This window comes from Grampus griseus, assembly GCF_964374135.1.
Source record: "Grampus griseus genome assembly, chromosome: 1".
NCBI classification, from domain to species: Eukaryota; Metazoa; Chordata; class Mammalia; order Artiodactyla; family Delphinidae; genus Grampus; species Grampus griseus.
This window is the reverse complement of record NC_139017.1, coordinates 174,137,866-174,161,189: the sequence shown is the minus strand read 5'-3', so window position 1 is coordinate 174,161,189 and position 23,324 is coordinate 174,137,866. Positions and strand designations below refer to the sequence as shown.

Genomic DNA, 23,324 nt, shown 5'->3' with positions numbered 1-23,324 from the left:
CCTTGCCGCTGCCTCATGGGGCCCCTGGCATAGGCAGTAGTCTCCTAACTGATCTGCCAGCCTCCACCCTCGCCCCTTCCAGTCCATCCTCCACCCAGCAGCCGGATGCGAGTCTGCACACATCACTCAGTGACTTCCTACTGCACGGAGAATAAAATCCATATTTTATTTTGGATTCCTCTGTCCAGCCACGGAAGGGGGATCCGCCCCCAGGGACCACGTTTCCCCATTGGCCAAGAGAGTTAGCACAGTCCAGATGGCCTGGCCCTGGCCCAGGGGTAGAGGTGTCCCCTAGGGCAGGGCCCTCCCTGGCTGCCCACCTTCTCCCTTTTCTCTTCCCTTCTCACCAGTCTGCACTGTAGCCTGGGGTCTGTATGGGCCTTACCCTCTAAGCCCTCCTGTACTGTGTGACCTTGGCTCAGCCTCTGCCCTTCTCTGGGTCAAGTTTCTCAGATAACTGTAGAAAAGGGGCTCCAAGCCTATGCCCCACCAGCCCTGCTCTCCTGGGCTTCTGGTCTAATTCATTTATTCACCACCTGTGTGGTGCCCAGGACCTGAGCTGGTGCAGCTTAATGGACAGCACTGATTTTTCTCTCTGGGCTCAGTGGGAACTTGTCACCAAGTGGCATTAACTGGCAGGCTGTTTCCAACCTGTAGACATCACCTCTTCTCAATCCAGGAGGGCTTCTGAGAGGAGGCGGGGCTTATGGGTAAGGAAGAGGGAGGTGGATGAGAGGGGAGGCTGGGAAGAGGCCCCTGGCTTAGAGGCCGGAAGCTAAGTGTCTGTCTCTGTGTGTCCCCCACCCCCAGGCTTCATCGGTTATGCCCCCAACCTCAGCAAACTGGTGGCCGAGTGGGAGGGTCAGGACAGTGACAGTGACCAGCTCTTTTACACCAAGATCTTCTTGGACCCGGAGAAGAGGGTAAGAGGCAGTGGGTGGGACTGTGGGATCTTGACGCTGGATTCCCCCAGACCAGGCGGCACTGGGAGCAGCCCTTGCCCCCCAGGCCTGACCCCCTGGGTTGGGCATTGACACTCCATTTATCTATTCTTCGATTCACTCATTTTTTCAGCAGGTATTTATTGAGTGCCTGTGGTGTGTGAGACACTGTCAGGTGTAGGGCAGGGATATGGCAATGAACAAGACAGTTGGGGTCTCTGCCCTCGTGGACCTTCAAGCTGGGGACACAGGGAATTTACAGCCTCATGTCAGGTGGTGAGGATGGTCATGAAAGGAACTGACAGGCTGAGCCGCCCCTGCCCAACCCTACCTGGAGGGTTTCTAGGGGGCTGATGTGATCTTGGCTGGACCTGGGCCCCAGAAGCTAGGCCTCTCAGCCTGTCTCAAGGCAGGGATCATTGGGGAATTCCCTGGTGGTCCAGGGGATAGGACTCTGAACTTTCATTGCCGAGCATGCGGGTTCAATCCCTGGTTGGGGAACTAAGATCCCTCAAGCCACGTGGCAAGGCCAAAAAAAGAAAAGCAGAGATCATTGAGGGGAGTGGAGGCAGTAGAACTGGGCCAGTGTAGCCCCAAAGCCAGCCGGTGTCCTCTGGGCAGGCAGGAAATTTAGGGAGCCCTTGAGGGGCGTCAGTATTCCTGGATTCTTCCCTGCTTACCCGCACAACCCCTGTTTATTCTGTGCTGCGTGATGTAGGGTAACTCACTTTCCCTCTTTGGGCCTCGATTTTGGTTATCCATGAAATAATGAAATGAAGCAATTGGACTTGTGCAGTGGAAACTACGAACTTGATCTTTAGTTAGCTCAGTCCTTGCTCCTCCTTCCCCTTTGCCTCCAGTGACATTGCTAGCAGAAGCCCATGGTCTAAAACAAAACAGTGGAGCTGTTCTCTGTGGGATGAAGGCTGAGCCTAGAGTGTCACTTGGCCTGGCCTAGGGCTCCATGAGACATAGTCAGATCTCGAAGAGGCAGCATTATGCAGTGAACGTGGACCTCAGGGCCAGGCTGCCAGGCTCAGATGCCAGCTTAGCCAATTACTAAGTGTGTGACCTTGAGCAAGTTATCCAACCTCTCTGTGCCTTGTTTGTTTTTTTAAATTTTTATTTATTTATTTACTTACTTATTTGGCTGCGTTGGGTCTTCACTGCTGCACACGGGCTTTCTCTAGTTGCGGCGAGCGGGGGCTACCCTTCGTTGCGGTGCGCGGGCTTCTCATTGCCGTGGCTTCTCTTATTGTGGAGCACGGGCTCTAGGCACGTGGGCTCCAGTAGTTGTGGCACGCGGGCTCAGTAGTTGTGGCTTGTGGGCTCTAGAGCGCAGGCTCAGTAGTTGTGGCACACGGGCTTAGTTGCTCCGCGGCATGTGGGATCTTCAAGGGTGTTGTGTGGATTAAATTAATGTACATATAATACTTAGGATGTGATTGGCACATAGTAAAGTGCTAAACAAGCATTTGTTGTTACTATGGTGGTTGTAGTAGTTGAACCAGCTGTTTCCTTGGATTCCTTCCAGTTCTGAGAGTCCCTGGTTCTCTATGAATAGAGCCACTAGACTAGTAGATCCCAGGGGCTTGGCCACTGGCTGGCCTTCCCAAGGCTCCCAGCTGCCCTGATGTGACAGGGCGAAGTGGGTGTGGGGAAAGGAAGTGGCAGAAGTGGGAGGACAGATTCCCCACACTGGGTGATGGAGCCTTGTCCTCTGCCAGGGCCTGTCCCTGCTGCAGCCTGGTGCCCTCTTTCCTGCAGGAGGGGATCAACATCACCCTGGACCACCGTTGCCGTATCTTCCAGAATCTGGATGGAGCCTTGGGTGAGCAGCCCTGACAGGGAGGGGGATCCTGAGAGGAGTGGTAAGGAGATGAGGATTCCAGGCAGGGCCTGAGCCGAGGAGGTTCCTCTCGGGTTGTTGTGCTGGGATGTCGCCCACCTCATCCCCAGGTCCCCAGAGACCACCTGGATGTCCTCTGGGGGCAGAGCTGTGTCTCTCTAGGGGTGGAGAAAGGAGAGCTAAGAGGTCATTCCAGAGAGCCTGCCGGACACCAGGGCTCAGCCTGGGAGGAGCTGGGTGATGCGCTCAGCGGGTACCTGATCCCTGCCCTGCATAACTGGTCTTTAGAGGTGAGCCTGCTTCACCTCCTTCCCCTGCCCTCCCACCTCCCAGGTGAAGACTTCCTGGGCTGGGGGCAGGGAGTTGATGGATGGCTTCGGAAGCAGAGAGGCCACCTGGCCCTTGAAACCACAAATGCTCTTGGCCTGGTCCCGTCGGTGGCTGGCGATGACATTGCTTTGCCACTATCTTGCTGGGTGACCTCAGGCAAGACACACACACACACCCCTCAGGCCTCAGTTTTCCCATGCTTAGAAAAGAGAATTTGGACCAGATCATTGATTGGTGATTTAATGGGGTAAATGGACCCCTTTGAGAATCTGAGGAGAGCTCCGGCTCCCCTCCCAGGGAGGTGCAGCAGCATGACACGCTTTGGCCTGTGGGTTCTGGGAGTTTGTGGACCTATGTTAAGAAGCTGGGCCCAGACCACCTCTTAGGTGGATCGGGAGCTTGCACAGAGGGGCTCCCATCACATGATCACCTACCACAAAAGGCCTCCCAGCCCAGCGTCTTCTCAGGCCTCTGGGAAAAGGCCCTTCTGCCTTTTATAACTGTCAGGCAAGGCAGCGTCCTACCCGCCGTCTTACGTGCAGACTGACCAGGTCAGAGCTAGGGTATTGGGACCCTATTGCAGGGGCTTTCTCCACCGGGACAAGATCTGTCCCTGCCCGACCCAGGCCTCCCTGCTGGTTGAACTGCACCTGGAGCTGGGATGTTTCAGGTCTTTGCTTGCTCCCATCCTCTGCTTCTGGCTCTAATAAGTAATCATAACAAACAGTAGGGGTTGCCATGGATTCCATGCCTACCACGTGCCAGGCGTGGTGCTAAGTGCTCGCAGGACACGGAATCCTCCCACTCTAACCCCCATTTTACAGATGAGGAAACTGAGGCTCAGAGAGGTGAAGTGACTAGCCCAGGGCCTCACTGGGGGAGGCTTCGAATTCTAGCCCATCCTGTGAGCCCTGGAGCTTGGCCTGTGGGCCTGATGCTGGACACGTCTCTGCTCTCTGCCCCCACAGATGAGGTGGTGCTCAAGTTTGAAATGGGCCAAGTGAGAGCAAGGAACCTGGCTTACGACACCCTCCCAGTCCTGATTCATGGCAATGGGCCTACCAAGGTAGGGAGGGGCCCCAGCTCCCGGGGGAGAGTGGGATGGGGGTCCAGAATCCCAATTGTGCTCCCACTGTGACACCACAGCTTCTCCTTGGGGTCAGGGCCACCCACCTGGGACCCACTCATCGCCTCTGACCTCACATCTGAGTTCAGTATGGTGCCTTCTCTCCTTACTGTGGTGGTTGGTGATGCCCTGTCCATCTCTGCTGGACCACAAAGGAGGCTCCTGTCCGTATCCAGGCCCAGACTGGGCTGCCCTGAGTCATCTGTACTCTGCCACTCCCGGGCAGGCTTGTTTCTACATTCAACAAACATCGATTGAATGTTTGTAGCAGGGCCTGAGGACTCGCCAGCCCTGAACAGGACAGACTGTTCCCTGTGCTCCCAGAGCTACAGAAGGGGCGGGGGAGCAGGCCAGACCCAACTGGACCCTGGGGAACGGCCCCTGGATCACAGCACATTTCTTGGAGTGTGGTCCTTGACCACCCTCGTCGGAATCACGTGGACGGAGGGGAAGGAGAGGGTGTTCAAATGCAGATTTCCTGATGCCACCCAAGAGCTGCTCATTTGGAATGTCTGCAGGGGTGGGGCTCAGGAATCTGCATTTTCCAAGCTCCCAGGAGATCCAAAGATGAAGAAGCACCAGAGCGCTGAGTCCTCCCTCGGCCCTCCCTCAGAGCAGCTTTGGTGATCTCCAGGGGGACGGACATGCTCTCCAAGTCCCACCCCAAATAAAGCCACATTTCTGTCCCCTTAGGGGAGGCTGGGGTGCAGGCCCACAAGGGGCCCAGGGAGATGTGCCTTGTTGGTTGGAGGGGGCGGGGGGGCTGAGCCTGTTTCCTCTCAGACCCCTCGTCTCCCCACAGCTGCAGCTGAACTACCTGGGCAACTACATCCCACGCTTCTGGACCTTTGAGACGGGATGTGCTGTGTGTGATGAGGGCCTGCGCAGCCTCAAGGGCATCGGGGTGAGGCTGCTGGACCCCGGGGTTCCATCCCTCGGGGAGGGGAGGATGGTGGATTCTGGAGACTCTGTTGTCTTTGGTGGGAGGTAAAGGGGTCACCTCCCTGTCTGGGGTTCCATCCTCCCCCGCCTCACCTATGCACCTCCTCCTGGAAACCGTCTCAAACTACACGCTCCAGCTTCCCCCAGATGCCTACGTTCCGGTTTCTTCTGCCTGGTCCTTCGGGTACTCCTGCAGCCTTCTCCCCATCCCACGAAACTTACTCCTCATTTAAGGCCCACCTCAGACCCCATGCCAGCCAAGCCCTCCCGACGGCGTGCCGTCAACCTGTCCTCGCTCCAAGTCTGGGCTCACGCTGCTCTCGTCCCCGGCAGGGACGGCCTCCTGCTGCTTCCCTGCCAGTCCCTGCCTCTGCACATCCTGCTCGGAGTGCCCCGTCCCAGGCCCCTTTCCTGCTAAGTCCGCAAGCGTCTGCCTGTGGTCCAGATCCCTCAGGCCATCCTCGGGGCTCAGCGGTGGCGCAGTGGCTGGACATCAACGGACTCTTGTGCCGCCCTCTCCCCATGCAGGATGAAGCTCTGCCCATGGTCCTGGTTGGCGTGTTCATCGAACAGCCCACGCCGTTCCTGTCCCTGTTCTTCCAGCGTCTCCTGCGCCTCCACTACCCCCGGAAACGGCTGCGGCTTTTCATTCACAGCCATGTGAGTAGCAGGCACTTGGTGGGGTCGCCGTGTGGCTTGGGTCAAGGGCTCAGCCTCACAAGACGCCCTGAGACCTCTGAGGAAGTGACTGAACGAGGGTTGTCTGGGCCAAACGGAAGTGGGCAGTGGGCTGTATCCCCAGTCGCTGGGTTCACTCGGGAGTCAGACTGGCCGGGTTTGAACCCCAACATCACTGCTTATATTAGCTGTGTGACCTTGGGCATGTTATTCAACCTCTCTGGGCTTCAGTTTTCTCATCTCTTAGGTCTATTAGATAGGGATAATGTTAGAGCAGGCCACGTAGAATTGCTGCAAGGGTTAAACAAGTTGCATAGTAGGTGCTCTCAGCTGATGTCATTGTCATTGTTTCCCTTCCTGGTCCAGGCTGTCTTTCCTGATTTGACCTGGTGATGGTCAAATTGGTTTTCATTCTTTGAGTACCTTCTGAGGAATCAGGGAGGGCCTGGAGGCCTGCTACTTTGTGGCTCGCAGGGCTAGCTCCCTCCCTTGCCTGCCTCTCCTTCCCAGCCAGATAAAGTCCCACCTCTCAGCTTTTGCTGAGAGAAGCCAGATACGCTCTCCAAATTCTACCTGCTGTTTAGGCTCCTTGCCTTCCCTAGAGTCTTCTCAGCTGCCCCGTCTAGGGCCACCCCTTTCCGAGACCTCTCGGCCCTGACTGTCTGCACCCCACCCCCAGGGACCTGTGATCCCCCACTCAGCTCAGCTCTGCGTGGGTCACAGACATTCATTCAACTGTGCCACCTGGAAACAGGACGAGGGTGTAGGCCCTGCCCTTGGGAGGCTCCCAGCTTCCCTGGAGACATCAAACCTCACACGCATGAACTGTGACTTTGTATAGAAAAAGAGAACTGTTCCAGGCAGTCTTTGAGGACCTGCTTTGTGCTCTACCTTGTTGAGTCCTTGCAGTGACCCCGTGAGGGAGGCATGATCACCTTCCCATTTTACAGAGGAGGAAACTGAAGCTGAGACGGGTGAAGTGACTTGTCCAAGTTCATGCAGCGAATCAGAGCAGAGCTGGGTTTCTCTCTGAACGCTGGGTTTGTTTCTAAACACCCTGCTCCTTCCGCTTCCCGGTGCAGGGGCTCCAGGTATAAACTGTTTTTCAGAGTGCACTTTGAAGATCGCCTGGAGCATTTTACAGCAAAGCAGACCCCCCTGGGCCACACCCTGGCCCAGCAGAATCAGCGACTATGGGTGTGTGGCTTGTGGGGTGAGGGGCACTGTCCTGGTGACAGAGGCTCTTAAGAGGCCTGTGGGCCTGGCCTGGTCAGAGGAGGATGGTCCAAGGATGGCCAGGAAGGGCACTCCAGGCAGAAGGTCTGGTGTGGGCAGAGTTCTGGGGATAGGAAAGCAGATGGCCAGGGATGCTCCAGGAATGATGGAGAGCAGCTTGCAGTAGCAGAAGGTGCTGTGGTCCCTGGGGTGAAGCCTCATCCTCACCCTCCATCCCCTCACCCCCAGGAGCAGCAACATAAGACTCAGGTGGAGCAGTTCCTGGCAGAGCATGGCAGCGAGTACGTGTCTGTGAAACTGCTGGGCCCCGAGGTGCGGGTGGCGAACGCGGACGCCAGGAACATGGGCGTGTGAGTTGGGGGTCACGGCAGAGGGGCTGCAGTATCAGGAGCACCAGGCGGGGAGACAGGTTCAGAAGGCTGTGTGGTCTCCAGCAAGTCCTGCCCCTCTCTGGGCCTCAGTGTTCCCATCTCTCAAATGGGGAAATAGTTGAGCCAACCTCGGTGCTCCTGGGAGGGGCTGAGCACTGTCAATTGGATTCAGGAAGCAAATGAGAGAAAGAGGAAGGACTGGAGGCCCAGAGTAGATAAATGCTGACAATAGAGAAACAATCTCTGATTTTTTTTCCTTTATCATTAAAACAAACAAGTAATTTGTGTTGACTATAAAAGAATTAGAAAGTCCAGATCCGAGACTGGCAAATGTTTTATAAAGGACTAGCTAGTAAGTCTGTGTAAATTGGCTTTGTGGGCTCAGCCGTGACCACTCAGCCCGGCTATTGGAGCATGAATGAGCGTGGCAGTGCTCCAATAACATTTTATTTATCAACACTGAAATTTGAATTTCATAGGATTTTCACATGACTTCTTTTGATTTTTGTTTTCCCCAACCATTTAAAAATGTAAAACTGTTCTTACAGAGTTGTGGGATGGGGTGGGGAGGGATGGATTGGGAGTTTGGGATTAGCAGATGCAAGCTATTATCTATAAGATGGATAAACAACAAGGTCCTACGGCTTCCCTGGTGGCGCAGTGGTTGAGAGTCCGCCCGCGGACGCGGGGGACACGGGTTCGTGCCCCAGTCCGGGAAGATCCCACGTGCTGTGGAGCGGCTGGGCCTGTGAACCACGCCCGCTGAGCCTGCGCATCCGGAGCCTGTGCTCCGCAACCGGAGAGGCCACAACAGTGAGAGGCCCGCATACCGCAAAACAAACAAACAAAAACAACAAGGTCCTACTGTATAGTACAGGGAACTATATTCAATATCCTGCAATAAACCATAATGGAAAAGAATATGAAAAAGAATGTGTGTGTGTGTGTGTGTGTGTGTGTGTGTGTGTGTGTGTATATATATATATAACTGAATCACTTTGCTGTACAGCAGAAATTAACACAACATTGTAAATCAACTATACTTCAATAAAATAAATTAAAAAAACACAACAAACCGTTCTTAGCTCACGAGCTAACCAGGCAGTGGGCTAGATTTGGACTGTGGCCCGTAGTTTGCTGAGCCCAGCACCAGATAAACAAAAAAAACATAGATTTTTTTTTTTTTATGTAACTATTGTTGACTTACAATATTGTGTTAATTTCAGGTGTACAGCTTCAGATTCCTTTCCATTATAGGTTATTATAAGATATCGAATATCGTTCTCTGTGCTGGAGAGTAAATCCTTATCTTTTATTTTATATGTAGTGGTTTGTATCTGTTAATCCCATACTCCTAATCTATCTCTCCCCCTCCCCTTTCCCCTTTGGTAACCATAAGTTTGTTTTCTATGTCTGTGAGTCTATTTCTGTTTTGTAAATAAGTTGGTTTGTATTACTTTTTTAGAATCCATGCATAAGTGATATCACATTTGTCTTTCTCTGTCTGACTTACTTTACTTAGTATGAGATTTTTAAGGCTTTGGGTACAAGTTGTCAAACTCTCCTCCAGAAAGGCAGAAACAGTTTACCCACAGCCCCGGGCAGTGTAGGCACCTGTCTGTGGGCCTGCTCTCGCCAGTAGCAAGGTTTTCAGGGCACTAGACACCACTTGCCAGGCTCTGGGCCTTGTCTTGACAGCTCCGTAGCCCAGGGGTTGTGTCTCAAAGTTGGGAGGGACCTGGAGGTGGCTGGTCCCAACCTGCAGCAGGGCCGGCCTGAACTCCCTAAAGACCCTTGGCTGGTACCTGGTGATCGTAGATATGGGCAATGGTTGGGGACTGCAGCCTGAGGGTAGCTCTGGGATCCTGGGTGGGGAGGTTGGTGCCAGAACCCTGTCCCCGCTGACCCTGTGTCCCCCTCCCTGCAGGGACTTGTGCCGGCAGGACCGTGGCTGCACCTACTACTTCAGCATAGATGCCGATGTGGCCCTGACCGAGCCCAAAACCCTGCAGCTGCTAATCGAACAGAACAAGTGAGGCTTGGGTGGGCTGTGCCTGCTGGAACAGCAGGCCCTCGGAGCCAGGGCTCACGATGTCCCTGGGCCTGGGCCTGGGCCTGGGGTGGGAGCCCCTCCCCTGTCTTTCTCCTCCTCCCCCGCCTTGGCCTCACCTATGACCCCAGGCTTTTCCCAGCCTGGCTACCTTGGTCTAGGACGTTCCCCACCTCCCGGCCACAAGCCCCAGCCTCACCCCCCCACTCCCATCCCCCCAACCCGCCCCCCCCAGCCTTTCCTGGCTGCCCTGTGGGAGGGAGCTGGCACCAGATGGGCCAGACCCAGCTCCAGGCCCTACCCTAGGGAGGTGCTTGCAGGGTGAAGGCACTGTCCCTCCCCTTCCCCATACCTGGGTCTGCCCCAACCTCCCCGTGGCAGAGGGACTCCCTCTGAGGTGCTTCCTTCCCCAGGAATGTCATCGCCCCGTTGATGACCCGCCACGGGAGGCTGTGGTCGAACTTCTGGGGGGCACTGAGTGCAGATGGCTACTACGCCCGCTCCGAGGACTACGTGGACATTGTGCAGGGACGGCGTGTGTGAGTACCTGCAGGACGGGGGGCACCCTCATCTGTTTCCCTCCCTAGTATTCCTGTCCTGTTGCTGTCAAATTCCTGTTTAACTGAAGAAAGGAAGACTGCAGTCAGACACACAGAAGGACTTTCTGATTGTCATCCTGGGCCCATGTGCCCAGGGTGGGGGAATCAAATCACCACCATCGTGCCCTCCCAGCCTGTGACTGCCCCTTTCCTCCTCCCCCTGACCCCCAGACTATGACCCCTCGCCATCGCCTGTGGCCCCCTCCATCTTCCTTTCTCTCCTTTAGCGGCGTCTGGAACGTGCCCTACATCTCAAACATCTACCTGATCAAGGGCAGTGCCCTGCGGGCTGAGCTGCAGGAGATGGACCTATTCCACCACAGCAAGCTGGACCCGGACATGGCCTTCTGTGCCAATATCCGGCAGCAGGTTAGCCCGGGCTGGGCAGTCAGAAGAGGCCTGTTGACAGGGAAGATGGGCCACCTTGTCACCATAGGCCCTGCAGCTTCTGAGATCCCAGCAGGGCTGCTTCAAGGCTGCCAGGCCCTGGTGGGGGCACTTGGGGCCCCGGGCATGAGGGCTGGTCCTCGGGATCTGCAGGATCATTTTTTTCACACCACCTGTTTTCACACCACCTCTTTTATTTACATTTTCGACAGAGCCTAAAGAAAACTTTCTACCTAAAACTTTCCACCTTTACACCAAGTAATGTGCCCGAGATGCCCTTACCCTATCCCCGTGCCCCACCCAATATTATTTTGTGGTGATTTTAAAGACTATAACGGCAGGGTAATGTTTCCCCTGTGCCCACAACTTACTCCAGGATCAGAACACCATCCTTTTCTTTTGCACATTCATTCTTTCATTCCTGTTCAGTCCTCCAGGAAGTCTTCCTTGATTGCAACCCCAGTGTCAGGCCTCATCCAGGCACTGGGGAGATGAGGTGAACTCAAATTCGGTGGGCAGAGGAGGCTGCAGTCGTGCCCCCCCACCCCACCCCTGGGGGCGTGCAGGGGAGAGGGAGGGTCTCTTCCATCCGGCCTGTTCTCCCCAGGATGTGTTCCTGTTCCTGACCAACCGGCACGCCTTCGGCCACCTGCTGTCCCTGGACAGCTACCAAACCACCCACCTCCATAACGACCTCTGGGAGGTGTTCAGCAACCCCGAGGTGAGGCCCTTCGTGGGTGGGCAGGGGTGGGAGCGGAGGAGACCCCGGTGATCCTGTGGCCTGAGGAGCCTCCCTCTCACAGCCTGACCTTGGCTGGGACCCCAAGCCACCCCCACCCCCGCCGCCTCCCTCTGCCCCAGGGGCTTGTTGGGCAGGATTTCAGTGGGGAGAGGAGAATATCTCCAGAGGCAGCGCCGTCTGGTGGAGGAGGGACCAGGAGTCAGAGGCCGCGGTTTGTGGTCCATCAGCTGTGACTTAGTTGAGCCTCTCCACCTTTGGAGCCTCGGTTATCTTAGCTCTAAAATGGGTGTACTGTCCCAGCCTGTCTCACCTCTGAGGGTGTTGTGATGACAGCATCCCTAGACGTTGCAAGCTTGTGGCTGATGTGGGCACATATACATACCTGCAGGCAGACCTGTACACACACACACACACGTGTACACGCACATGCAGACACCCCCTCCTGCAGGCACACTTGTGGGCCCATCAGCTCACATGACCCAGTGGCACAGGCACATACCGGCTCCCCACCCCCCCCCGCCCCACCCCCCAGGGGGCTTGCGGGGCAGAACTCCATCTTGGAGCAGCGCATGCGGTGGAACAAGGGGTGAGCCCGAGCTGGCCCAGGCAGGCCCGAGAACCCCACCTCTCCCACTCCCCACAGGACTGGAAGGAGAAGTACATCCACGAGAACTACACCAAGGCCCTGGCAGGGAAGATGGTGGAGATGGTAAGGACTGGAGGCCGTTTGGGAACAAAGCTCCTGGATTCACATCCGGCACCTGCTGCAGGGAGGGGGACAGACAGCAGAGGAGCAAAGCCGGCTGACCCGGGCGGGGAGAAGGCACCTTTCTATGCTCTGGCACTGCTTGGGGTGAGGGAATGGACAGTGGGATGGGCCCCCTCCTCTTGCGGGCACTTTCCAACTGGAGTCTGCAGGGGCCTGGGGGTGCCTGACGCTTCCTCCCTGGCCTGAACAAGAAAGAAGAAAATATCCCCAAATGTGGTCTCAACTGTGGACCGTGGGCCTAGGATGAGAAACAAATGCTTCTCTGCTTCTCCCGGAGCCTGCGGGCCTCTGCTCCCTGGGGGCACTGGGGATACGCATGTCCCTTTCCTAGCCCAGGCTGCTTCTGGCTGAGAAGGGCCAGCTCTGAGCTCTGCTTCCTTCTCCCTTCAGCAGCTCACTGAGCCCCTGCTCCCTGGGGCCGCTGGTGGGGACATGGAGGGCCCACAGACTGGAGCGTGTGGGACCGGGCATAGACCACATGATGGGCCTTGCCTGTGATGGGTTCTGCAGAGGGCCATGGGGGCAGAGGGAGAATGTGGTGATGCCACTCTGGACCCTGTGACCGAGTCCCCGCCCTCCCCAGCCTTGCCCAGACGTCTACTGGTTCCCCATCTTCACGGAGACGGCCTGTGATGAGCTGGTGGGAGAAATGGAGCACTATGGCCAGTGGTCTCTGGGAGATAACAAGGTAGGGGTCCCAGGCGCCTGGACCGCGGCTGATGGGGGCCGCCCCTCCCACCATGCCTGCCCTCTGGGCTCTTTTCCTGGCAAGCCAGCCAAGCTCTCTGGGACTCTTGGAGATGGCGGCACTGGCAGGGGGGCCTGCAGGTACTGAGGAGTAGAGGGATTGAGAAATGGGATGGGGTGTTGGTCCTCAAGCTGCCACTGCCGCTGGGTGACTTTGAGCTACCTTAAGCTTCAATGGCAGGTTTTCCAGTTCCTGGTTTCTCATTAGAATGATGTAGCTTCCTTCCCCAGATGAGGCGTGGATGGAGATGGGGGAGGAATGAGCAAGTGTGGGACGCAGAAGAATTAGGAAGCGACAGCAGTGCCAAGTTCACCAGACAGCAGAAGCAAGGGGCATGGTGGATGTGACAGGCTGTGCACTCCCTGAAGGAGGGATTCATACCTGCACCCATCTTGGAAAGTTCAGGAACCATTTTTAAAGGCACATGAGCCCCTGGGCCTCTGTGCCTCAGAGACCAGCTAACCTTTGGGCTGGCAGCTTGACTAAGCAGTGGTTCTGGTTACTGCCTAATCTACATGCTTGGTGGCAGAGCTCATCTGCAGAACCCAGTAACTCACGTAGCCCGTGTGTGAGGTCTGGTGAACCCTTGTGCTCCACTGACCGGGCCAGCCCTGGGATGCTAGTGCCCCAGCTAACCTGTGGCCTTCTGCATTGGTTTCCTGTGCTGTGTAACAAATCACCAAGTTTATCAGCTTAAAACAACACCCATTTATTATCTCCCAGTTTCTGTGGGTCGGGAGTCCGGCTCGGGGCCTCCCAAGGCTGCAGTCATGGTATCAGCCAGGATTGGGGTCTCTTCTGAGGCCTGGGGTCCTTTTCCAAGCTCATGTGGCAGAACTCATTTCTTTGCAGGTGTAGAATTTCAGGCAGCTTGCTCCTTCCAGGCCAGCAGGACACAGAGTCTCCCTCTTCAAGATCCTCCTTGAAGGGCCCACCCAGGATGAGTTCCTTTTTGATTAACCCAAAGTCAATAGACTGCTTACATTAATTACATCTGCTCATCCCCTTCACTTTTGTCCTGTAACCTAACCTTATCCCATCGGGTTCACAGGTCAAAGGGAGAGGATTAGGCAGAGCCTGTACACCAGGGGGCTGGAATTCCAGCGGGGTGGCAGGGGGCCCATCTTAGAGTTCTGCTTACCACACTCTCCTTGGTCACTTCCAGGACAACCGCATCCAGGGTGGCTACGAAAACGTGCCGACCATAGACATCCACATGAACCAGATCAACTTTGAGCGGGAGTGGCACAAGTTCCTGGTGGAGTACATCGCCCCCATGACGGAGAAACTCTACCCGGGCTACTACACCAGGGTGGGCGTGCCTGGGGTGCAGCCAGGATGAGGGCTTGGGGTGGAATGGCTGGGGCTTGTGGGGAGGAGGGTGTTCCTAGCTCGGGGGAGAAGTGATGGAATATTTGGTCTCCAGGAGTGAAGTCTCCTCCCATCAGGTGTGAGGCGGGGCCCTGGGAGGCATCTAGGGTAATGGAAGGCCCCTGGGCCTCTAGCCTCTGACTCACTCCTTTGCATCTTTCCCTGTGTACTTAAATCCTGCCTCAGTGACTCCTATGCTAGCCCACCAAACAAGCCCCCAGTTAGCTGGCCAGCGTGCCCATTCCTTCAGCTCCTCTGTCGTGTGTCTTTTGACTGTCTCTTTGGCTTTTGCACTCCTTCTCTCAGTCACCTCCTCTTTAAATGGTTTTCTCCAAATACCTGCTTTGAGTGTGCCTGGGCCTTACCCTCAAGGAATCACCAGCCAGGACGGGTCGTGAGGATTAAGTTCATTTCCTCCCTTCTTTTTCTCCCCTCCTGTCCTCTCCATCCTCTCTTTCTCCCTCTCTTCCCTCCTTTCCTCCATGTCCTCCCCTTCCTTCCCTTTCCTTCTTTTCCTTCCCTTCCTCCCCACATTTTAACTGAGAACCTTTTCTGTGCCACGCACTGGAGAACACAGCATAAACAGACTGCTCTCCCGGCTAACGTTCCAGCGATTGGATGAGGGGTCCCTTCTATGCACCCTTGCCTTTCCCGGCCTTCGGGGGCCTCTCTCTAACTCCACTTCTCTTGTCCCGCTTCCTCGACGCAGGCCCAGTTCGACCTGGCCTTTGTCGTCCGCTACAAGCCTGACGAGCAGCCCTCCCTGATGCCACACCATGACGCCTCCACCTTCACCATTAATATTGCCCTGAACCGGGCTGGGGTGGATTACGAGGTGAGGGCGGGCCGGGGGGAGGGCTGGCTGGGGAGTACTCACAGCGTGGTCGGGCAGAAGGGCCCAGGGTATGCCGGTGCCAGGGAACCCGAGAGACAGGATTCCAGGTCCATGGGGAGGGCTTCTTGGAAGGGGTGGGTTCAGAGCACAATTTGGTGGGAGGAAGAAGGCTTTGGACATAATAGAGCAGCAGCACAGGAGGACCAGGACCAGGCTGCCTGGACCTGGGTCCTGCCTCTCCCCTCACCAGCTCTCTGTAACATATAACCAGGCACGTTTCTTAGCATCTCAGTTTCCTCACGTCTTAGATGGGAAAACCTAGAGGGGCCCCCATAGAATGGTGAGAATTAAATGAGTTCATCCAGGTAATTGCTTACATGGACCCATAATGAGTACTCAAGGAATGATAGCTATTAGTAATCAAAAGCTTAGGGTTTTCATCATTCTTGAAAGTAAGATGCAGCTTTGGGAATGACAGGACAGAGTTAGTGCAGGTGCGGGGCACAAGCTAGAGGCCAGAGGGGAGGGCTGAGGAAACCAGGAAGACGTGAGGGTTTCGAAGGAGCAGTTGAGGGCCTCAGGGCCCCAGGGAAGGCCTCTAGGTGTGATCAACTAGGGAGCCAGCCATTCATTCATTCATTGACTCCTTAAGCTACTATTTTCTAAGAGCTTTTTGGGACTCGGTCCTGAGCAGGCACTGTGAAGGACACCCATAAAAACACCTATCATTTTTTTGAGAGTTTACAATGTATCAAGGTTCTCATAGGGGATGATGTTGCCCCCCTCCCTGGGGGGGACACTGGTAATACCTGAAGTTGTCACAACGCTGGGGGTGCTACTGGCATCTAGTGGGTAGAGGCCAGGAATGCCCAGGACACCCCCCGTAAGAAAGAATTATCTGGCCCATGGTGGTGATAGCTGTACAGCAGTGTGAAAGTACTTAATACCACTGTACACTTAAAAATGACTATGATGGTAAAGTTTATGTTACGTGTATTTATCCCAATTAAAAAAAAAACAAAACGGGGGGGAGAATTATCTGGCCCAAAATGTCCGTAGTGCTGAGGTTGAGAAACTGAGCCCTAAGCTCTTACTTGTATCATCTCATTTAATTCTTACCACCCTGTACAGTTTGATGCCCATTTTCCAGAAGGGGAAACTGAGGTTCAGGTTGGTCACAGAGTTAGTTGGCACTGCCCAGTGCTGCCTCCCTGCAAGGCCAGCGCTCTGGGTCCCTTGCTCTTTGCTGAGTGTCTTCCTTAGGCAGCTCGTGGCCATCGCTCTGCAAGGCATCCCCAGGCAGGCTGTGCTGAGAACCCCTTGGCTGTGATGGCTCAGATGGGAGAATGGGGGTAGTAGGGGAAGGGCCCAGCGTCCCATTGGGGAACTGGTGCTTCCTGTTGGGGAACTGACACCTCCTGTCTCCCAGGGCGGAGGCTGTCGGTTCCTGCGCTACAACTGCTCCGTCCGAGCCCCACGGAAGGGCTGGACTCTCATGCACCCCGGGCGACTCACGCACTACCACGAGGGGCTCCCCACCACCAAAGGCACCCGCTACATCGCAGTCTCCTTCGTCGATCCCTAATTGGCCCGGCCCGGCCACCACAGACCTTTTCCTCTTTGTCAACAACCGCTGCCCAGCAGCCTCTGGGACCTCGGGGTCCCAGGGAACCAGATCCAGCCTCCAGGCTCCTGACCTCTCATTGCTCTTGGAGCCGCCATCCGAGAGACTGGGCCACAGGCTAGAGTCAGAGCACACCTCCTTGGCTGGGACCTTCCTGGTGCTCTGGACACAGCCCCGGGAGAAACTGTTCACTTTCACTGCTTTGTAGCAACTCGTCCTTTCCCATCCCTCTTCCTGAAAAACCCAGTCCCACTTCCTCTGCTTCTTCCAAGGGGCAACACTTGAGCAGAAGAGGGGCTGACCCAGCTGCCCAGAGAGACTCTCGGGGTGAGAAGCCACGCCCCAGAGCTTCTCCCCGGCAGAGCCGCAGCCCCGAGGACTTCTGCTTCAAGCTTCAGGGTTGACACCGAGACCTGGATCAGACTCAAGTCCCCACCCTGACCGTGGGACTGCTGAAGCCCCATCCTCCCTGGCTCCTATCATGAGAGCAAAACTCTGTCCCTTGGAGATGGTGACTCAGAAAACCTCCCGGGAGACAGGAAATGCACGGATGCCACAGCTCCATCCTCTACTTGACCTTTTCTGGGGGCGCAGAGCAGGGAGTGGTATGTCCAGACACTGCACTGCGTCACCCTGTCCTGAATGCCTCCAGAGAGAGGGACAGACAGAAACAGGAGAGTTTCTACTAAAGGTCATTCAAACCACTGAGTGGGAGATGCTGGGGTGGGTGGGTGTCTGCAGGGAGAAACTTTAACAGCTAACGATTGGCAAGGAAGGCCGGCCGTGGGTGACTTGGCATATTGGGTCAGGCAGATTGGGTGACTTGTGTTTCCCACACTCAGTCACATGTGATCTCCATGTCCTTTGTATATTCCATAAATCCTCCGTATAAGCCAGGCACTGCTACCTGGGGCACACTGTGTCATCTCTTAAGATCTGAATCTGGTGTCACCCTCCTCCGAAGCCTTCGCTGACCACCCTTCTTGCAAACATGAATGTCAGGGAACAGTGAACTTCTGCCCCACCGTACCCTGGGCAGATTTGTAGCACCAATAACACTTCAGGGCATTTATTAATAATAAGCAGTAACCTCTATCCATCCCTGCTCTGGGCTGGGCATCGTGCATGTCAGGCCGGCTCCGCACGCAGTCCTCTGGGGTAGGGGCTAGCATCATCTTTTTATAGATGAGGAGATGTAGGCCTGGAGAAGCCAAGTGATTGGCCTAAAGTCACACAAGTGCTAAGGACAGGGATTTGAATATGATTTCAGCAGAAATCTGGTCCCTGTCCCCGCCCCCCTCCGCCCCAGGCATCCTGTAATCAGTGGTGAGGACAAAAAACCAAATGCAGTTCACTGTGGACCCAGTGTAGACGGGTGTGATAAGTGCCACAATGGTTGTAAGAACTGCTGTGGGGAACAGGAGGGACCAGCAGCGTGTGTAATAATGCTTCTCACCTGAGATGATTTTGCCCCCAAGGGCATCTGGCAATGTCTGAAGGGATTTGGGGTTGTCACACCCTGGGAAGGGGGGTGGAATGCTGCTGGCACTAGTGAGTAGGGGCCGGGGACGCTCCTAAACATCCTGCAAGGCGTCCCTGCCCCCCAGCAAAGAATTACCCAGCCCCAAATATCAGTAGTGCTGAGGCTGAGAAGCCTGCTAGCAGATGCCATTGAAGCTGGGCCTTGGAGGGGAAGGAGGTATCCAATAGGCAGAGACGCTCTTTAGGTCAAGGGCTAGAGCCGGGAAGGCACAGGTGGGATCTGAGAAGCAGGTTGGCTCGTGTGGGTGGGGTGGAGGGGGTCAGATTGCAAAACCCATTTTCCCCGGCTAAGGAGAGTTGGACTTAATTTAATTGGAGTCATTCAGGGGGTTTGCATATATATACTAAAGATAAGTTTTTAAAAAAAAATTTTAAAAATTGAAGTATAATTGATTTACAATGTTTCAGGTATATAGCAAAGTGATTCAGGTATATGTATATTCTTTTCCATTATAGGTTACTACAAGATATTGAATATAGTTCCCTGTGCTATACATTAGGTCTTTGTTGCTTATCTATTTTATTTACAGTAGTTGTGTACGTGTTAATCCCAAATCCCTAATTTATCCCTCCCCTCTAAAGATAAGTTTTTGTGTTTAAAAAACCCATGGTGACGGGCTTCCCTGGGGGCGCAGTGGTTGAGAGTCGGCCTGCTGATGCAGGGGACACGGGTTTGTGCCCCGGTCCGGGAAGATCCCATATGCTGCGGAGCAGCTAGGCCCGTGAGCCATGGCTGCTGAGCCTGTGCGTCCGGAGCCTGTGCTCCGCAACGGGAGAGGCCACAACAGTGAGAGGCCCGTGTACCGGTAAAAAAACAACAACAACAAAAACAACAACAACAAAAAAACCCATGGTGGGGCCTCCCTGGTGGCGCAGTGGTTGAGAGTCCGCCTGCCGATGCAGGGGACACGGGTTCGTGCCCCAGTCCGGGAAGATCCCACATGCCGCGGAGCGGCTGGGCCCGTGAGCCATGGCTGCTGAGCCTGCGTGTCCAGAGCCTGTGCTCCACAACGGGAGAGGCCACAACAGTGAGAGGCCCGCGTACCGCAAAAAAAAACAATATGGTGAATTCAAACAGTGCAAATCTTAATCTCTTTCCCGTCTCTCACCCCTGGCTTCCCAGTTCTCCCCAGAAGTGACCATGCCTAATCAGTTTCTTGGGTGTCCTTTCTGAGATGGTCTGTGCTATACGTGTGTGTGTGTGTGTGTGTGTGTCTTAGGGTTGTTTTTCATTGTTAACCTTTTTCTGATTATAAATGCAATTCATGTCCACCGTGGAGAAGTTCATCAAAATAGAAACAGGTAATGTGGAAAAGATGTCCTGCGAATGCACCGCACCCCTGCCCTGCAGCCCCACAATCACACGACCAGCCAAGCTAGGGGAGCCTTGTTATTGGAGGCCTCACAGCTTGAGGCAGTGCTTCGGAGAGAAAGCAGGGTGCTGGGTGGACGGTCATACTAGAGGCTGGGGATGGATTCCAAGGCTCCTGCAGCAGCCCAGGCAAGTGGCCAACGCCTAGGCCAGAGCTCGCAGGAGGGAACGGACAGGACAGATGTTTGAGGGGGAGAACCTCCAGGCAGAATCTTGCCCTAACTTGGGCAAGATTCTGCTGAAGAAGGGAAATGGAATTCACTTCGTGCCCTTGGAGTATTGACAGTCCCCTTAGGGAGGCCAGGGAGCTTGGAGGAGGAAAACAGACAGCTGCTCTACAAGGCAGCAAGTACAGGCCCCCGTGTGTGCCACATCCAGAGGCCTGGCCACACCCTGAGGCAAGGTCTGAGTGTGGCCTCACAGTCTGGGGTCTGACTCTTAGGATGCGAGGCTACTAACTCACTTAGCACAGAAAGGGCGGGACAGCTACCTCTGACCAACCTCACTGGGAACTGATAAGCTGGTTGGTCCAGAGGCTAACGATTTGCTTCTTAAGGTGTCCGCAGGCAAGATTCTACCATGGTTATAAAGCAGTGCAGTCCAGTAGGAATAAAGTTGGCCTTCCTTATCCAAATACGTATTTGGACGTGGAGGAGCTGTTCTATGCCATTTTATATAAGGGACCTGAGCACTGAAGGATTTTGGTGTTCCAGGAGGGTCCTGGAACCAATCCCCTGCGGATACCAAGGTACAACTGAATAATGTGAACCATAAATCCTCATGTAGAGGAAAAACTCTATTGTTTTTCCTTATACTCCACACAATACTCCACTTAATGACACTTCTGGTCACCAAATGTGTCTGGGTTTTTCCCACACCAAGCAGTCCTCCAATTCTGAGTGAAAACAGAAAGGCTGTCTTGGGGATAGCATCAGATCCCATAGGTTAAGGGCTCAGTCCCACAAGACCGTCCCCACTTCAAATGCCAATTGCAAGTCCAGGTTGTCACCTGTGCTTCTGATGAACCATTTATAAATTTCAGATTCCCATGAGCCCCTCCTGAACCATTTATAAATTTCAGATTCCCATGAGCCCCTTAATTTAATTTAATTAATCAAATTAAAGTTTGATTAATTTACTAGAGTGGCTCAGAGAACTCAGGGAAACAGTTTACTTACTAGATTACTAGTTTATTATAAAGGGATACCACTTAGGAACAGCTAGATGGAAGAGATGCAGAGGACAAGGCATGTGGGAAGGAGTGAGGAGTTTCCATGCTCTTTCTTTTCTTTTTTTATAAACTTATTTATTTATTTTTGGCTGCATTGGGTCTTTGTTGCTGCGCGTGGGCTTTCTCCAGTTGCAGCGAGCAGGGGCTACTCTTCGTTGCGGTGCTCAGGCTTCTCATTGCAGTGGCTTCTCTTGTTGCGGAGCACGGGCTCTAGGCGCGCGGGCTTTAGCAGTTGTGGCTCGTGGGCTCTGGAGCGCAGGCTCAGTAGTTGTGGCGCACGGGCTTAGCTGCTCCGCGGCATGTGGGATCTTCCCGGACCAGGGCTCAAACCCATGTCGCTTGCACTGGCAGGCAGATTCTTAACCACTGCGCCACCAGGGAAGCCCGCCATGCTCTTTCTGGGCACGCCACCCTCCCAGCACCTCCACTTGTTTACCAGCCTGGAAGCTCTCTGGACCATAGTTCAGGGCTTTTTATGAGGACTTCATTACATAGGTGTTAAAACAGGCAGGTAGGGCTTCCCTGGTGGTGCAGTGGTTAAGAATCTGCCTGCCAATGCAGTGGACATGGGCTTGAGCCCTGGTCTGGGAAGATCCCACATGCCACGGAGCAACTGAGCCCAAGCACCACAACTACTGAAGCCCATGCCCCTAGAGCCCGTGCTCCACAACAAGAGAAGCCACCGCAATAGAAGCCCACGCACCGCAATGAAGAGTAGCTCCTGCTGGCCACAACTAGTGAAAGCCCACACGCAGCAACGAAGACCCAACGCAGCCAAAAATAAAATTAATTATTTTTTAAAAAATACACCAAAAAAACAGGCAGGTAGCTAGATGTGAGCAGAGAAAGGGGAGCACAGGCCAGATGGCAGGAAATAATGCATCTTGGGGTCCACAGGCAGACAGAGAAAAGCAGGAACCTCCAGACTGACAGGAAAGCACATATCCTGGGGTGGCAGACAAAGAAAGGCGGGAAAAGGTGGGAATCTCCGGTGTCCAGATGTAACCTTTTGCTCATTATGCTCTCATTACAATAAAAATTAGCCTTGCAGATAAGAAATACCCATCATACACTGGCGCCACGACACTTCCAATCAAGGGTTAAATAAAGACAAAAATCCCTCTTCCCCTCGGGAAGGTAGAGCTGGAATGAAAATCAGGGAACACGACCCCCAAGCCTTCCTTCTGCAATGAATATTCCGCCCCACATAACCGACTTGCCAAGAAAACTCGGGGCAGCCACTCACCTCTCTGCCCGCTCTCCCTTTGAGAGAGTACTTTTGCTTAAATAAATACTCAATTTACTTTCTTGACCTCCCTGTCTCATCTCTGAATTCTTTCTGCCATGGACAAGAACCTTTCTTTCACTGAGAATATAGGCATGGTTGATTAAACCATCGGCCATTAGTGATCAAGTCAATCTCCAACTCCTCTCTCAGGAGGTTGAGAGGGGTGGTGAGGCTGAAAGTTGCAACCCTCTAATCACGTGGTTGGGTTCCCCTGGCAACCAGCCCCCATCTTTAGGAGTTTTCCAAAAGTTGTCTCATTAACACAAACTCAGGTGTGGTTGAAAGATGTGAATAACAAAAAGACACTCATTTCGCCTTTATTTGAATAGCTCTGAAACTGTTTCAGAAACTGAGGACAAAACTAAATATTATGACAAAAGATGCCCCTATGGCTCTTATATAGGTAATTACCAGGGCTTTAGGAGCTCTGCCAGGCACAGTAGACAAAGACCAAATATATAGTTCTTATTATAAACCACAATATCACAGCGAGCCACTTATGTAATTTTAGATTTTTTAGTAGCCACATTTTAAACAGTAAAATGGACAGGTGAAATTCATTTTAGTAATATATATTTTTTAACCCAATTTATCCAAAATACTATCATTTTACAATACAAAAATATCAATGAGATTGTTTACATTCCTTTTCTTACCGAGTCTTACACATCTCAGTTTGCACTGGCCACATTTCAGGAGCTCGTAGCACATATGGCTGGAGGGGTACCATACCTGAGAGCGCAGGCTTGGAGCCTTCCCTGCTGTTGTTGAGGCCATCAGGAGTCTGCTTATTGCGGTGTCCCAGTGCCTGGCACATAAGGAGGCCTAGTAAGCTGCCATATGTGAGCTGGGGTAATCTCCCCTCTGAGCCAACTGGGACCGCTGTGAAAGTCAAAACGATGTATGTTAGGTAGCCTGCTCAAGGACTGTTGCTGTTCTCACTTCCTCAAAGTCAATTGAAGGGCGGCAGGCCCAGGCTTGCTTCCTGTCTTACTCTTGAGAGCTCTTGTCTAAAATACCAAACGCAAGCTTGGATTCCAGAGCAGACAGGGTCCTTGGGGTCAGGCTCTGGGGCAACAAACGAAAGAGCGGGAACCTCTAATCTACGCCCTTGGTTTCTTTTCCCCTTGACAGCTCGTGGCCCCGCCCACCCCAGCCCTTACCGGCGCCTGGCGGAACTACAGCCCCCATGATGCAGCGGGAGACCCGAAATTTACGTCATCGGCTTGGGACGCCTGGGCGGTGAATAAGATCGCTGAGGCGCTTCTCCAGGCGCTGAGCCAGCTGACCCCT

At 54.1% G+C, this 23,324-nt stretch overlaps 1 protein-coding gene across 1 annotated transcript in view; it reads left to right on the top strand.

Moving 5' to 3' along the window:
• Positions 1 to 18,824, top strand: part of PLOD1 (procollagen-lysine,2-oxoglutarate 5-dioxygenase 1) — a 28,324-nt gene extending 9,500 nt beyond the window's left edge. Inside the window, exons 5-19 of the mRNA XM_082669223.1 lie at positions 811 to 923; positions 2,709 to 2,772; positions 4,089 to 4,186; positions 5,049 to 5,150; positions 5,717 to 5,848; positions 7,331 to 7,452; positions 9,401 to 9,505; positions 9,937 to 10,062; positions 10,350 to 10,491; positions 11,117 to 11,230; positions 11,895 to 11,960; positions 12,604 to 12,708; positions 13,934 to 14,080; positions 14,849 to 14,974; positions 16,404 to 18,824. Of these exons, the coding sequence (XP_082525349.1) occupies positions 811 to 923; positions 2,709 to 2,772; positions 4,089 to 4,186; positions 5,049 to 5,150; positions 5,717 to 5,848; positions 7,331 to 7,452; positions 9,401 to 9,505; positions 9,937 to 10,062; positions 10,350 to 10,491; positions 11,117 to 11,230; positions 11,895 to 11,960; positions 12,604 to 12,708; positions 13,934 to 14,080; positions 14,849 to 14,974; positions 16,404 to 16,559 (1,718 nt within the window). The 3' untranslated portion in view covers positions 16,560 to 18,824. The remainder of the gene's footprint in view (positions 1 to 810; positions 924 to 2,708; positions 2,773 to 4,088; positions 4,187 to 5,048; positions 5,151 to 5,716; positions 5,849 to 7,330; positions 7,453 to 9,400; positions 9,506 to 9,936; positions 10,063 to 10,349; positions 10,492 to 11,116; positions 11,231 to 11,894; positions 11,961 to 12,603; positions 12,709 to 13,933; positions 14,081 to 14,848; positions 14,975 to 16,403) is intronic.
• Positions 18,825 to 23,324: the final 4,500 nt, after the last annotated feature.